This window comes from Salvia hispanica, chromosome 6 (genome assembly GCF_023119035.1).
Source record: "Salvia hispanica cultivar TCC Black 2014 chromosome 6, UniMelb_Shisp_WGS_1.0, whole genome shotgun sequence".
Taxonomy (NCBI): domain Eukaryota; kingdom Viridiplantae; phylum Streptophyta; class Magnoliopsida; order Lamiales; family Lamiaceae; genus Salvia; species Salvia hispanica.
Window position 1 is genome coordinate 9983930 of NC_062970.1, and position 17161 is coordinate 10001090.

At 37.3% G+C, this 17161-nt stretch overlaps 2 protein-coding genes across 3 annotated transcripts; both read right to left on the reverse strand.

Annotated features, from left to right (window-relative positions):
- Positions 1-1770: 1770 nt before the first annotated feature.
- LOC125196033 (FGGY carbohydrate kinase domain-containing protein-like) lies at positions 1771-6477 on the reverse strand. 2 transcript variants are annotated; one of them, XM_048094382.1, is made up of 12 exons: positions 6389-6477; positions 6108-6190; positions 5832-6016; positions 5126-5187; positions 4795-4909; positions 4580-4696; positions 3658-3777; positions 3411-3558; positions 3173-3329; positions 2604-2676; positions 2359-2486; positions 1771-2080 (listed from the first exon to the last, which is right to left on the reverse strand). In XM_048094382.1, exons 1-12 carry the CDS (start codon positions 6428-6430, stop codon positions 1952-1954), a joined length of 1359 nt encoding a protein of 452 aa, XP_047950339.1. In that variant the 5' UTR covers positions 6431-6477; the 3' UTR covers positions 1771-1951. The 2 variants fall into 2 exon arrangements, with proteins under 2 accessions (XP_047950339.1, XP_047950338.1); XM_048094381.1 differs by having other exon boundaries at positions 4580-4699; positions 6389-6474.
- Positions 6478-6813: 336 nt separating this feature from the next.
- Positions 6814-7699, reverse strand: LOC125194656 (D-ribulokinase YDR109C-like). The gene is made up of 3 exons (XM_048092902.1): positions 7395-7699; positions 7047-7126; positions 6814-6939 (listed from the first exon to the last, which is right to left on the reverse strand). Exons 1-3 carry the CDS (start codon positions 7552-7554, stop codon positions 6814-6816), a joined length of 366 nt encoding a protein of 121 aa, XP_047948859.1. The 5' UTR covers positions 7555-7699.
- Between the last annotated feature and the right edge of the window lie 9462 nt (positions 7700-17161).

Here is a 17161-nt window from a genome sequence, read left to right on the forward strand (position 1 = left end):
TTGGCCCTTATCTCCTCATGCCCTAATTATTTGCACTCACTAATTTTTTTTAATTGTTTATTACAAGTTCTATGTTTCGGGGGCATTTACTTTGGATCTATAAAAACAATCTAAGCTAATCCACTATTTACTTTGATAAATTGATTGATTTTGAGTTTATGTGACCATCTTATTCTTTAAGTAGTCAATTAGTATGTCTTTTATCAATCAATCTATTTAGATAATAAACGGCTATTTCAAAAGTGTTATCGAAGTTTTAAATACATCCAATAACTTAAATGGATATTTGTAATAAAGGGTTTCTTCTACAAAACAATGTACTACTATGAAAACAAGGAATGGTGGGATCGGAAGTGAAAAATGGAGGTGGTACGTGTGAGGTTGACTTACAAACTAATTTAATGTGTAGTTGCATTAGGTACAAGCACAATTTAATTAAAGAGGCTATTAGATGAAATAGCATTTGACTCTTGTGTCACTCAATTTGACTAATTACATATATACATTAATATCGTCAAAGGGGTGGCTGCAAAATATCTACAGGTTGAGGAAACTAAATTTGATTTCTATTCCCAATTAATGAGAAGGCATCTCAACTTAAAACATGGATGACTTGATATACAACCTAGTTCGTGTGTGTACAATGTTGTTTGATTCATACTCCTATGAATGTATAGTTAGTAACTAACTTCTAGAACGAGATCAAATTTCAACTGTTAGATCAAAATGGAAGTGTGTATATAATGTTGTTCGATTCAGACTCCTATAAACACATATGTTACTTTTATATACCAATTAGGTTAACTTAAGATTGTTTTAAATTTTTAATTCATATGAGAGAAATGAGCAAGTGTGAACTAAAACAATCTAAAAGGGATCTTGCATGTTATGAACTAAATCAATCTAAAAATACCCGAAATGATATCTAAAAATACCTTCCATTAGGATTTGGTTGTTTTTTAACACTAGATGTATAGGGGATGGAATTGATTAACTCCAATTCCGCTCTTACTATATAAAACTAAAGTCAAATTGAATTCATTAGATTAGGGTGATCAATCGCTAAATTATATCGTGTAGTGAATTTATAACATTATTATACGTAGAAGGAGTAAATTAGGGAATAATCTTTTTGTAGTTATGGAATAATCAATGATGTCATAGATTCATTGGGATAATGATGTAGTGTTGGGTAGATAATGAACTCGATGTGTTATAACATTGTCAATTTTTCAATCTTTAATGTCATATATCACTTTCAAAAAAACATTTGAATTAAGAGAATTATATAAACTTTAAGTTTTGAGAGAATTTTAAGGATTATCAACTGTGATTGAAAATGACATGTAAAATTAAAGATTCAAAATCGACAACATTATAACGCATCGAGTGCATTATCGCATTGCACTGCGATATTATTCAAAGAAATTTGCAACATCCTAAATTATTCCGTAGCTACAAAATATTAATTCTCTAATTTACCCTTATGGCATAAAATAATTTTTAAATCTGCCATATAACGTAATCAGTTGAGTTGATCACCCTTATATAATGAGTTAGTTTTCGAGTTTTGATTTGATTCATTCCTTAATCCTTATACTACATTAAGTGGCAATTAATCACTTATACCATAAGCCTCACAATCCAGCAATGCCATTTACTTGTATCCAGTAAAAAATATATTTCGATTATCATTCTTTACCTGAGATAACAAAAGGCTAAAATCATCAATTACTTTCATTTTTATTGCACACCTTTAAGATTAATACGTAGCAACTATGTTGTCTCTTTATTGCGTTCAATATTTATATACCTGTAAACTTCCACAGGCAATAGGCTGTAATATTCCATACATATTCAATGTATAATTCGTGTAAACAAATTGTATTTAAGTAAAATACTTACTAAACTTATTATTCTATCTTCAACTTCACAATCTCCATTCCAAAGTCTAGACATCTGAAAGAGCTTCCTTTATCATTGCACGCTGGGATAGTTGCTGCTCGTAAAGATCGCGGAAGATACGATACTTAGTGTCGTGATACTTCCTTACTTTTGGGTCGTGAGAGGGATAAACCACCTGCCAAGGATGAAAATAGTCCGCAGCATCAGAAGATCATTAGATATTAGTCTGAAATATTTGCTATTTTTAGGTGTATCATTTGTGTAATTCTAGAGTATCCCTTTTCTGATGGATAAATGAACACAAATTTAAAGGCCACGTCACGGTTTGACTCAAACCCGAGACCTTTGGCCTCAAACATTAACCATTCTACCACTAGGCCAACATATGCACACAATTCTAGAGTCTCCTTGATTATGTATGTGAATGACGGTAGTTGTACAGTAGCTTCTTACCCGGCCAGGTGCATTTAGTGCTTTCATGGCCTCTCTAACAGTGGAATACGTCTTCGAAGCAACAGCACCAAGAATAGCAGCACCTAACAGCACAGCTTCGTTTTCCCGAGGAAGAGTAATGGGATAACCTATTGAAAATAACAGACTACTAATGACTAACGAGACTATTAGGGTTTGACAGATGAAATGATAGAGAGATGTCAAATAATCATATCTATACCCATGAGAGAGAGAGAGAGTAGCACCTGTGATATCTGCATGCTCTTGAATAAACAAAGGATTTTTGGTAAGCCCACCACATGCAAGTAAGGTATCAATCTGTGGCAAACCATCTCTTAGAAAATATCCAGACCAAAGATAATAACAAAGTGGAATGTGCTATACAAGATTAAAGTGGCATGCTGGTAGGCTAAAAAAATTAAAGAGAAAACTTTCGCATGAGTGAAAACTCATTGAATAACCAGTAGATCGACATTAAATTAAATAGTCACTTGTGTAGAAATTGAGTTGGCGCATTACTTAAATATTAAAGGCTTAAGAATAAAATACTTATACACAGTTTTTATCAACTAGACATTATTAGAGCATAACATATTAGAAATAAGCTACAATTATTAGTAACAAGATATTCAATGAATTTTAAACCTATACACATTTTACAAGCCTACTAAAGTAGTACTAGTATAAGAAAGGACTTGAGTACCATGTTCTGTTATTGCCTTTATGCCACTTTGTCTGTTTTTGTCAGTAGTGGCTAATCAGCTCTAAATGATATGGTGAAAGTAATTTAAGAACACTGCAACAATTTCCTTACCTTGTGCCCCTTCTCATTGCAATGTTCAACTATATGTCGTGTCCCGTAAGCTAGACCTTGTATTGTGGCAAGGTATAAAAGAGCCAGCTGTCTCTCACTTGTATCAATAGTAAGGCCATATATCACCCCTTTGGATAATGGGTCTGCAATAGGAGATCTAGACTAAAAGCTTAGGCAATAATATCAACAATTTTGTGAAATAATAATCGTACTTCCTGATAAAGTATTAAGCTCTCACCTGTTTCCATGGAAATCAGGAAGCACATGGATGTCTTTGGTCAAAGCAGCAAGAAATGGAGAACTCATTTCTTGCTTCATTGATTCCAGTATTTCATTCATTAGCATTTTTTCCAGTATCTCATTCAGAAGCTCATACACTGAAATACCTTATAAAGAAAAAAAATTGTAGTATACTTTAGGTAAAGGACAACATAGATGTGACTATATATCTAGAAACACAATTTAACAAGTTAAGGTCATCTCACTTCGAGCAGCTGCTCTGTTAGCCAGGCCTTGATAGGCAGGATGGCCCTCCAAGATGTGTTCAAATAATGCCCCACTAGCGCTCTGGCCTCCTTCCGTAAGCCAATACTCAGGCACCATAGCTTAACAAATCGTGAAAGTGAAAAGAATGTCACTCCTTGCATCAGAGAAGAAATAAACCAAATAAATCATGCCTCCGGTAGATATGATATAACTTTTCCATTATGAAGTATTCAAAGGCTAAGGTATTCCATCATTGCAGAAGCAGGAAAGCTACTTTTAAACTACAAAACTAGAAGAGTCTCCATCTTGCCATGTCCTAACTTACTGAAAAGGCTGAAGGCACATTCTCCACATGGAACTCAAACTGTCCAAGTAGCTACTGAGATGTTCTCAAACAGGCAGGAAGCAGAGGGATAGAGGGAGACGCAATGTTTGGACATCCACAAGGATTCATAACAGACTCACTAATAATATTAGAAGGTATTAGAATATGATAAATCAAAATAAAGTCATAAAACATGCAGTTCACAAGTTCCTCCTGCATAATACTAATAAATATCCATGTACAAGTTGGCATGAGGACTCTGTATTTCATGACACAAGACATTCGCAGTTAACGCCTAGACGTAAAGTAGAAGGTTATAGGTACCAAGAGGAGAATATTAATCCAATAAGGTAACTCCCCTGGCAATTCCAGACTCTAAGAAAAATCCAGTAGCTAAAGTAGCAAGTGTGGAGGTATTCATTTTTTTTAACTGGGTGTTAAGGAGGTGAACTGAATAGAAGACAGTGATTTTATATCCAGTTTCACTCTACGGCCCATTAATAACCAGTGGCACAGTGGAAGTTGTCAGTGTCACTGAAAGCAATATTGTTAACAAATAAATCTGTGACTGATGTATGGGTTATATTAGAACATACCTGACCAGAATGGTCCCCAAACCCCTGGAATGAACAACTTGGTCTTAGATATAGCCATATGGCAGTTGGAAGTTCCACATACTAACACCATGCGATGACATATTGTCTCATCCCCATCTTCTGCACATTCAACATCAATCAATCGTAAAATATGTACAACAAACTGAGTTTGTTGCTTAAAATGTCACAGTCGTGGAGGGATGGAAGAAAGTAACCTGCTGGTTCATGTTCTATTATTTCTGGAGGCACACTTTCCATGACCCCCACACCACCAGCATGAGCATCTATCAACGATGTACCAACTGGTGTCCCAGCTAGTAAACCCAGTTCCTGGTAACAGAAAAATGTTTCTTAGCAAAAAGGATAAAATAAGACACTAGCGAGCATGTCTCTTGGTCCAATTGGACTGGTAATGTACATCAGTTAGGATAATTTGATAGAAAGATGGAGTATGTGCTGCTATCTCCAACTGAACTGGATATTTTATATCAATTATAGGCTCAAGCAATCACTGTAATCAAGTGAACTTTTCGTAAGTTTTCTTGCCTTTGCGGCATTAGGTGTCAGACCACAGCCCAAAGCATGACCGGGAAAAGCTACACTGCGTCCTGTAAACAGTGTTTTATCTATAAGCATCAAGAAAGAGATATACAAGAAAATAGAAAGAAGACAAATATTTAAAGCAACTATTACTTGAGCTGAGACTAAATTATTAGCGATTAGTTTTTTTTAGGGAATTATTAGCGATTAGTTAAAGGAAGACTTTCTAGTGTATATCTAGCATAACACTTCTCATTGTTTCCTGCTCCACAAGCACACACAAAATATTAGTCATAGATGCCCAAGGAAAAAAAATTATAGATATTTTCATAATTTAGATAGCAAGAATATTTCACTCATAAGTTACAGAAGACCACCTTCTCATTCAGACACTATTTTCAAAGAAGCCATTTTTCACAGCTCCTTATTTAAGGGAACTACTATAATGCCTCAAAGATCTCTCAATTGATCTGTAAAACCTCGTAGATTGCTAGAAAGCAGTGATTACACCATGATTATGCAACTACATACATTTATAAAATACCAGCTATCAGTTTGCGATGATGGACTTTGGAGAGATCCAAATGGTACGTCTAATGCATCCAATTGTTAGGAAATCATTTTATGTTGCACTTGAGGTATAAATGACCATACAAATTTCTGTAACTAAAAAATACATAAATGGTTCATAAGTATAACAAGAAAAACATACCTATCTTGGAATGATGGCTGTCCACAAGATCGCCTAAACCAATTTCCTCCCAGAAGTCATCATCCCATCCAAGAGCTTCCATGTCACGGGAATCTGTCTCATTGATCTGTTGCATATGCGCATGGCCCAAATAAGTCCATTTGCAGACTGTTGTGCATAGACTTCGAGTATCATCTCCTGTTGCTCTGTTTAAATGACCAATATTTAGTATAGGATTCTATTTTCAGTCATACTACCGTACCAGAGACAGTCTTGGGGAAGAATTAGACAGCCTACCTATATGATAACCAATCGCTCAAATCCATCCACCTAAATGTCATTGACCAGGACTCCCTCAAATTTTCTTTGACCCACAGAAGCTGCAATAACAGTTTTCAACATTAAACAATTATAAACCAAATCCACTAATTCGTTGAGCTAAGCTATTAGCAAACATATTACAATAATGGGAACTATGGTTTCTAAAAGAAATGTATGTCCCATTACATTACGCATGCTCAACATTGCAATGCAATTATCAAGTAAAATACAAATTATTAGGTTGAAAATATTAATACCTGAGAAATATTAAATAATAAACTATCTTTTTCTTCCTTCATGGCTTTTCAATCATATGAAGAAGCCATGAAAACTGCATCTTCGAAGCTTCTACCATGGTAGTTTACAGATTAAAGTCTACCATTAAGTGCGCGGCACCAAAGAGTATCAGGGAAAGTTGTTGTCTGTGCATAACCCCTTGTAATTGTCTCTTTCTATGTGCACTTACCACTATATGACAGCCAAACAATAAAGCTGGTGGAGGCCTCTGTTACAACATCCCGACATACATCCAATCCATCACTAGATCCTGCTAATGGATGGTACAAAGTCCTCCAGCTTTTCATACTTTTGGAGAACTTCCAGCTATCAAAGAGACGAAAAGCTATGTGAAGTAAAAGAAGAAAAGGTCGCCGATTGCTACTAAGAACCTAACAGAACTTTTTCACATACCAAGTGAACAGGTAGCCGCAAAACCCAAACTGGTCACTTGTTCCCCTTTAATTTGTGCAACAGAGCATGCTGATCTGACAGCTGTGCAAATCGCATGCCAGATATCGGTCGAAGATTCCTGGGGAAAAAGGAAATCTGGCTTCAAGTTTTCAGTTTCTCTAAGAAATTAGCGTGATTAAAAGTTTGTGCACAAACGTCTCAAAATTCACATTATTAAACAGCCACCTCAACGCAGTCACCATCTTTCCAGATCTGAATGGGGCTAGTAGCAAACCCCAAAAGCCGTCCATGGTTATTAAAAATGGCTGCGTTAGGCAAAAGAACCTTGGGTTAAAAGGTTATCGAATGGTTACAAATCAGTATCCTACATCACAATCCATAATCCCTGAGCTCTAACCAGCCTCATTTCTTCAATAAGAACATAATCGAAGTTGGAAATTGGTGATCAGCACAAATTACAATACCAATAAATTGAGAGAAAAAATGAGCAAATACATTTAATGGAACATTGCTGAAACGCAATCGACTAAAAACGATAAGATGAGTGATATAGATGCAATTGAGTAAGGAGACCTGCGCGTGCGCTTGCGGTGCCGACGTCGACACCGAGGAACATAGGGCCGGTGCGGCTGCGCGGGGTGATAGGGCAGTTGGGCGTAGTCATCTCGACGGCGGAGGAGAGGTGGCCTTGGTTGGGTTTGGGTGGATTGATAAGTCGATTTGCGCCAGACATTGTTTTAGGAGGATTATTTGACGCTATTTCTCGGGTTTTTTCCGTTAGGATTTTGACATTTTCCTCCTCCTCTCAACACCTGGTTTGTTTTCTCTCTCCAGATTATCATCTTTGCGTGATGAGTGGCGATGACTAGTTTCTTCCTTATTTTTTTATTTTCTTCATTATCTGGTCTGGTCATGCCCCGGGCTGAATACACAAACTAGATGTAGAGATGTCCAAGGTTTACGGTTTGGATAATTAATCGTGAAAATGTAACTGTCGATTACGATTTCAAACAAGAACCATGAGATTTATATGGAACCGTGGACCAGTCCAAGTTCCAAGATTCAATAACCGAAACCTTCCATGAACCGCCAGTTCTAGGCGGTTCCAAACCGAAACCGCGAAAAACCACCGGAAACCGTGAAACTAAGCCAAAACAGCAAAAAAACACTTACATTAATTGCAAAAAACACTTATAATTACTCAAATTAAATTTACATCATCATAAAAATATAAACATGCTTAGAGCATCCGCAATGCTGCGGATGTCCCGCCGCCCTTCTCGACGGACTTCCCAAAAACACCTCCTGCCACGTCATAAGGACTTCCCACTACATTGCCACGTTATAAGGACTTCTCATTGCACAATGGCGGACATCCCCAAGGACTTCCCGCGCGGACTTACCGCGATAAAAAAAATTCACAAATTCACAAATATGCAATTTACGTTACGGAATTAAATTTTCGACACGAATACGGACGGAGAAAATGCAACAACTTCATTAAAAAAAACATACATCATTAGATAAAAAAAAAATTACATAGGCATAAAACCAAAAAAAATACTACCCCAAGCTTGAAAAAATGCGACCCCCGGCTCACTCCGCGCCGTCCCCGTCGCCAGTGCCGCTGCCGTCATCCCCGGCGCCACTAAAAGTCAGGGGTGGCATCCCCAAATCGCGCCTCAATATGTCGATGACATCCTTCAACATCCTCTTGTAGAAAGGATCAGTCGTGTTATACCACATTTCCATGGTCTGTACTAGGCTATGCATTTGCTGCGCGCGGGTGTGAGATTGTTGTACTCGGGAGGGGCCTCCGATTAGACCTTGTTGGACCCGCTGGCGCTTCCCCTTGCCATCCGTTGCGCAGTCTTTTGCCCAATCGGGCGACGACGGCGGCGGGAAGACGGGGTCGGGATCTCTGCCTCGGCTTTGGGGAGCTCGTGCGAACCGGCACTACTGTTGTACTAGCCGGAAGCGCTGATCTTCGTCCGCTTCGGCCAGCCAGCTTCAACACCCGCACAAAACTTGGCGGAATTCTTCACCATGAGATAGACCTCCCAATGCTCGAATCCGCGGAACTTCAAGGCCCTGTCGGGGTACTGCTGCATGGAAAGGTTCTTCACACCCTCCTCGGACATGCCGCTGGTTGCTTGGCGGAGGTTGTTCTGGTAGATGCCGGCAAATCGACTGAGCTTAGGCCTCAACCGCTCCTACTGTTTCCGGCATTGCTCGGGACCGTGATGTTTCCCACCATCCGGTTTGAATCGGAGGTAGCCTTGACTAATGCGAAACCACATTCTGTCGATATGCTGGTTAGCCCCGATGTAGGGATCCTCGACTACACCGACCATGGCCTTCGCCAGCGCGACGTTTTCCGCCATCCAGACGAGGTAGGGCCTTTTGCCCTTGCCCTTGCCCTTGCCCCCTCCTTAGTGGGAGTCTCCCTGATCGGAGATAGCCCCAACTCCTCCAAAGAGAAAGTCTCGATGCCAGTGAACTGAGTCTCTAGAGAAGTACTCTGGGGGGGAACACTAGACAATAAATCCATATATGGGCGATAGACATTGTCCCCAGGTGATTGAGGGCCCTTGCTACCCCTCCCCCTGTTAGAGTTTGTATACTAGAAATCACGTTTGAGTGATTGAATCCGTAAAACTCTTATTTTATTTTCCAATGAATAAAACAGATTATTTTTGTCATAATGTTGTTATGTTTTACATTTAATGGATGTTAATGCATGTTTAAAATGTATAAGTTAACTTAACAAAGTCTAAGTCTTTGTTTTAGTAGACCAGTTGTGGGCGTCGTCCACTTTAAGGTAATACGGTCAGTTCTAAACAAAGAAAAATATGAATTTCACAACCTAGATGGAATTAGACTACCCATCGAGAAAGGTTGCAATGTCAGTCCGTATATTTCTAAGCCTTACTGCGAAATAAGATGACATTGGTGTGGTATAGCACTGAACGGATCTAACAGCAAGCCTGGCGTCATCTCGGTCATCCCTCTACTCACCCCGGGCATCTGGGGCACCATCCCACCCATCCAAAGGTACATACTGTAGTACGGGGACATCATCCCCGCCATTTGGGAAACCATCCCCGCTATTCCGCTCGAGTTTCCCTCACCTTCGGCGGGAAACATCTGCGTTTGTGACTCGCTCGTGGCGTGAGAGTTCCTATCGCTCTCCATTCATCTTCAACAGAAATGAAATTTAGAGAGAGAGAGAAACTTGTTAACACAAGTGGTATGAATGAAATAAAGTTCAAAGAGTCGTATATATAGAGTTTTAAAAAAATAGGAAGTCTGTGGCAGACGTCCGCGTCGTCGCCGCAATAGCGGACGTCGCGACTGACGTCCGCATGGACGTCCCGCCTCAGCAGCGGATGAGCGGTATCCTCACCGGACATCCGCGTCCTCGCAATCCACGCCTAATGGCGGACGTCCGACGGGAAGTCCGCTGTTGCTAATGCTCTTATAAGAAAAAAAAAGTATAAAAACAAGAATCAAATAGAATGATAAAAATGTAATATAAGTCAAAATTAAAAACAAAATGTTAGTTTGGGCTTTGAACCCACAACTCTATGATTCTTCAAGACACGTTTACTACGTGACTAGACCTAGATTTTGTATTAAAATCAAACAAATTTTTACATAAAGCAATAAAAATGCTCTTTTAAGTGTAAAACCAATTGTCCCAAATCGAAATCATAAAGAAACTTGGAGTTGAATACCTATCTCTTAAACAATCATTTATCTCACATCAAAGTCATAATGAAAATTTAATTGAAAACTAATATATAAAGGTTACTAAATCAATGCAAAATTTGTTGATCTAGTGTGAAGGATTATATTCACGCACCCGTATTTTAGTATGGATCGTTGTGTAATTATAGTTTTACTATTATTTTAATTTAAAAATTAAATTTTTTAAATAAAAATCGATTTTTTATCACTCGGGCCCCTGCAGTGGCCGGACGATAGGTTGGACAATGCAAGGGCGCCCCTTTATTCGTGGATGAAAGTTCGGGCATGGCGATCATCCGCCCGCTCGTCTGTCCGCCTGCAGTGGGGGGACAAGGGATCGTCCGGACAAAAACCACCCTATTGTGGATGCTCTAATCAGCTTTTCCAATAGCGTGTCCCATCCCAATAGATGCCGGCGGGGGCATCGATCGCACAACGGTCGATCGCCCTTATTGTGATAGCTCTAAGATCATCTTTATCAATGACCTAGGTCCCTCTCTCTCCTCAATTTCAATTTTACAAAACAAGGAAAAATATGGAGGAGGTCTCCCTCTCTCTAGATCCAAGGTTCAACCGGATTGGTTTATGAGACCAAGTGGTCTCTCCCTTACTTCATTTCATTGACCAATGAGGTTGTGCCATTTGTCACAACTTCATTAGACAATAAATATTTTATTTAATACCTTCAAGAGCTAGATCCCGAGCCCTGTAAGCCTTCATCCTACTCAATGTAGAACCGAACTGTTCATCCACACATTGTCGTATAGCTTGTAGAGAGATATGTGGATCTGCTTTGATCTTCTCAGTGAAACGCACTGCCAACCACTTTGCAGTGATCCACCTATTTTCAACAACATATGAGCATGTATGTGCATGGTTTCTTCGCAGACTCAGTAAGACAAAGTCAATGCCATTATAGGCAGCGGTCTTGCGGGCGTAAATGAACCACTCGCAACCTATATCATGGCATTTAACGCGCATCTTTGTCTTGTCATTCCTTGCAAGGTACAAGGGTCTCTTTGACATAACTGCGTACTGCCGTACAGCCGTCATGAAATACTCCTTCGTGGCGAACACGTCTCCCACGTTCCAAACTGGTAAATCATCAGTTAGGTTGAATGGGGTATATAATATACCCTGCTTGCGTCTGCTTCTGCCTTCCTCGGGTTCTGAGATGTTCTTTAGTCCTGCATCCGGTTGATCATGCATCGGGTCATGCTCTGAACCCTCATGCCCCTGACCTTCATTGTTCTGAACAACAGGCGAGTATCGACGTCGTTTCAATCGTTTGGTCCCACTGCTACTTGAACCTTCATTTACCAACATGGCATTAGCGGCTGCAACTGCTTGTCGATGTGCATTCAATTCTGTATAATACGATGCAAACAATTGCCTTCGTGCTGCGGGATAAATGTTTCCTTAAACAATGCTCCAAAATGAAAGTCTTCAAAATCAAACTCAAAATCAGCATTCTCATCATCCTCGTAAATGTCTTCCAAAGTTGGCTGATACGACCCCTCATCAACCACTTTTTCCTTTCCTTTATCTAATCTTCTACGGTCGTATTGTTCCTATCACATAGTGGCAGATATAAATAACAAAAACCATAGTAAAAGTAAAAAATAAAGTTAGTAATAGCAAGTATATTACCTCGACATACACATCAACATCTTCGAGCCATTAGGCCCACCTACAATCGAATCTCGGTTTCCTTTGTCAGACTCACCATGACCATGAACACTTGCCTGAACACTTACTCCTTCAGCACCTCCAAAAAACTCTACCATGAACACTTACTCCTTCAGCACCTCCAAAATCTGCTAACTGTTGGGGAGGCTCAACACTAGATCCTTCAACTCCACCCTAAACAAAGTCACACAGAGGATTATGATTAAGTCAGTAGAGTTTAGTCAATTATAGCAACACTATAAAACCTAATTATTATAATAGTTTTCCCTCTCTTTAGCAATAGTTTTCCCTATATAAGCTTAAAGCCATTAAAAGAGTCAACTAAATTACCTGGTTCACTGTGTCAGTTGCTACAACACCCACTTGAGAATTATTACAATAGTTTTCCCTCTCTTCAGTAACAATTGGTAAAGATATAACAATTGGTTCAAACTGAAATAATAAAAACACAAAATAAATGTCCGATCCCACCAATATATAATGCATGTCAAGTCCCCACCAAAATACAAAAAATAGTCCTTCAATGACTGAACTTTGTATTTTTTTTGTCCTTATCACATGAAACCTAATCAGGTCCCCACCAAAATATAATAACCTAATCACATTACAGGTATCTACAAATATCATCAATATCAAAAAAGTACCTCGGTAGTTGTTTGGTTTTCTACCTCCATATATGGACCTTCAATGACTGAACTTTGTATTTTTTTGTCGTTATCACTTGAAACCTGTATTCAACAATACATATTTAGTTAATTAAATTCACAGATAAAGTTCTCATATGAAGAACAAATGCAAAGTAGGGACCTCTGCGCCACTGCTTCTGCATGCATCTTCGTGACTTGGCATTGCTTCTGCATGAATATGAATCCCAAGATTATCACCTACATGTCTGCCATCCTCAACATCAAAATCACCCATCAAATTCTTTCCAACAACTTTGCTACTACGCATATCAACATCTTGCTTCTTCCAACTTGCTCGAGCTTTAGCCAAACTAGTTTTAAGATACTCTTCAAACTCAATGTCCCTCTCATACGATCCAATAAGCAATTGTTCTTGATTTAACCTCTGCTTCTTTCTCGGCTTTCTCTTAACCACACTAGCTTCAGGATCTTCTATTTCTTCAATGACCACATTGCTTTTAGGTTTCATAAGAGCCTCTCTAATTTTTTTTTATCCACTGCCGGCTTGGCCCCTAGCTAGGGTTGCTGTAATCTCCACAACATGCACATGCAGTAGCCTTTCTTTGGATATAGCCAGTGAAAGGAATTCACCCATGCGGCATTCATCGACAAGGGGTACCACACGACGGCCTACTGTAGTTCCTGAGCACTCATCGTTATATCGGGGATCACATATAATCTCTTGGATAGCCTAATTTCAGCAACATTGAAGAAAGATCTAGTAGCTGGAATTGCCCAACGAGGCAATTATCATAGTGGGTCATAGAACCACCCACATAGGTATCCTTCACAACTCCTCCACCGTGGTGTAGTGCCACAGTGAACATTCCTGGCTTATTCTCTGTTTAAAAAAATTCACCAAATCAAAACCCTTACAAACAACAAACACAAGGCGAAAAGAAAAAAATGTTCGTAGAAAACACGAATACTAAACAAACCCTACAAAAAAATTGAAAAACTAAAACCCTAACACCCAAATCAACAAACCCATCTTGGATACACGCCATTAAATTAGAAACTAAAACAAGTACCCTCCACGGAATGACAACAATTTTTATAAACTAATCATGGAATTAAAGTCAAATGAGTCAATAAAAAGCAAGGATTTACCATATTCAGTAGCTGGGTCGAACAAATCAATGTCTCTTGGACGGATATCCCAAGTTCCCTCGTCAACGTCGATGATCTCCATATGTTGGGGTGGCGGTGGTGGTGGTGGTGGTGGCGGCGGTGTCTGGGCTGGTGCCTGAGCTTGTCTTCCCCGTTTTCTCCGTGGAGGCATGTCTTGATAAAAACGAAATGGGTCGAAATGGCATAGGAGGTGGAAATGGGTGAAATGGAAGAGGTGGGCTATCTCTTGAGCTTCCGAAAATGAAGTGGAAAGAATAGGAATGTTAGTCAATATAAGAGAGAAATGTGTTTAGGAAAATGACCGTACACTTTGTCCTATTCTACTTACTCTTTGTACATGAACTAATATTAAATCATTTCAAACTTTGTCCAAAAATCCACTCAAATCAAAATGCAAATGAAAAGGCTGGCAGCTGTAGACAGAGAAAGATATTGTGTGGACGAATTAGCCCTTCACCCATTCGGGGGTTATAATGTCCAGAAAAAGTGACGAAAAGTGCAAAAAACCTTCAAACGTGTATAACTACAAGTCCGGGTACCGCTGGTGATATTAATTTTGTTTAGGCACCGCAAAAGTGAGAGCATACAAGTCTAGGGCCCAATTAGATAGTTCACTCTATTTAATATTTGAATAATTTTTATTTACTAAATTAAAAAGATATTTGCATTAGGAATAATAATTTTTCATTCTCTAAAAGTAAAAACTACTTTGCTATTGTTGCGTACACAAAAAAAAAATCTGTTTCGTATAACCCTTTGTCTATTCTACAATTTCTCCAAATATCTAATGTTTAGCCTTTAATTTGAGCACCAAATATCTATCCTTCATTGGAAAAAAAATTTCTTATAAAGAATTAGTCTATCTTTAAGGAACATTCTAAATTGACAAATATGGTCTATTTTTATAGAATGGAGGGAGTAATATATAAAAAATAATATTATAAAAAATAATACTTCTTCCGTAAAAATACATGCACTCTGTACCATAATAATATGGACATTTTCCTGTATGGAAAGTTATCAATTTATTTTCTACTTAGACCATATAACCCACCATTGTACCTCATCGAAAACTACTTAGACCATATGACCCAACCATTACAACTCTCTCCATCCCACAAGAATATGCATTGTTACATTCTTACATTTTTAATCTGTCCCATAAAAATATGCACTTTCTAATTTATGAAACTATTTGCTCTCTATGAGGTGAGACTCGTTCTTCACTAAAAGTACTTTAATTATTTTTTCTTTCTATCCTCTCTTGCTTTACCAATTTTGCATTTATACGCGTGTCGAATTCAAGCTGCATATTCTTTTGGGACAAAGGGAGTAATAACAATATGGATCCCACTATCCACTAACAGTACTTTTACTATCTTCTCCTCATTTATCTAACTTTAGCAATTTTGTCTGAATTCCCTTGTATAATATACTCATATTTTTGTAGGATGAAGAGTGTACACAAGATTATATAATACACTATTTGTTCCATAGTAGTAGGTTCATTTTATTTTTTTAAGAGTTAACTGTATAAATGGTACCTGATCTTTCAATTTCGCACATAAATGGTACCTGATCTTTATTTTATAGTATCGTTTTTTATACCTATAAATCACATTTTACCTGATTCAATTTTCACCCCTAAATACCATCTAAACAAATTCATTTTTCCATTTGTGCCATAAAGAATATTTTGGGCATTGACAAAACTAGTACCAAAAGTGATATTATAATATCTTCTCTCATTCTCCTCACTCTTTATACTATTATTATTAATCAATATTAATATTATTATTTTGACGTTATGAATAAATAATTAATTTATTTCTTAAAATCATTTAAATACACTTAATCATAACTATAATTATAATTATATTTAATTATTATAATAATATTATTGTTATAATAGTAAAAATTAGTAGTAATTGATAGGGGTGCTTAAACAGTTCTTTGCTTCTCGGTTAACCGGAATCGGAACTTAAACCGGCCGGTTAATTGAGTCCGGTTCGAGTACCGATTCGAACTTTTTAAATAAAATCGATTCCGGTTCCAAATCAGAAACCACCGGTTCCTAACCGGGAACCGAATTATAATTCAATTTTATTTTTTTATAATTTAATATACTAATAAATCTAATTTAATTAAATTAATTTTGCATTAAAGTAAAATAAGTTGAAACATTGAGTGATTTTTAAATTTAAACAGTGTTAGTTTGCAAGCTTTGTTTTTTAAAGAATTTAAAATTTTTAAACCGTGATACTTTGAATCTACAATTATTTCCCTTAATCCATTTTTTATGAACTAACTACAATGAGTAGGTAATTGTAAGTTTGTTTATAATTTCCAAAAGAACTTATACAAATACAATATCATTTCATATGATAGAAAATTAACTTTATAATAAATTTATGTAACAATTCATTTAACATACGATTTTAACATGTTTGTAAATAATTTATTAACTGTTCCGTTATAAACCAAGAAGTCACAACTAGATCAATTAGTATTGGAAATTCCAATGAATACTCCCTCCGTCCCGCTTTAGCAGTCCCATTGACTTTTCTGCCCTCTTTTTGTAAAAATAATAAAAAAATAGTTAAACATGAGAAATGGTAAATTAAGAGAGAGAATAATATAGAGAAGAGTCTTATCTACATTATTGTCTTTCTTACTTTACCATTTCTCCACTTTAATTATTTTTTATTATTTTTACAAAAAGATGGCAGAAAAGTCAATGGGACTGCTAAAGCGGGACGGAGGGAGTATTTGTTTTGCCAAAAAAAGAGAAAATGGAATTCAATTTTAAAACTCATTTCTAAAAAAAAATTGCTAAAGTTTAGAACTTCTATTTTTGTATTAAAAAATTGCTAACATAAACTAGTCTGACCTAATACACTTGGCATCACTCTTACCCATACATGAATATTATTGTATTATTAGTTTGTACATTTTCTGTATTTATATGAATTTTTAGGTATTATTTGTTATATTTCTATATGTTGGATTATTATTTTTTTAGTATTGAACTATTTAAAATTATAAATACATTCGGATTAAAATTACACATCGGTTCCGGTTCGA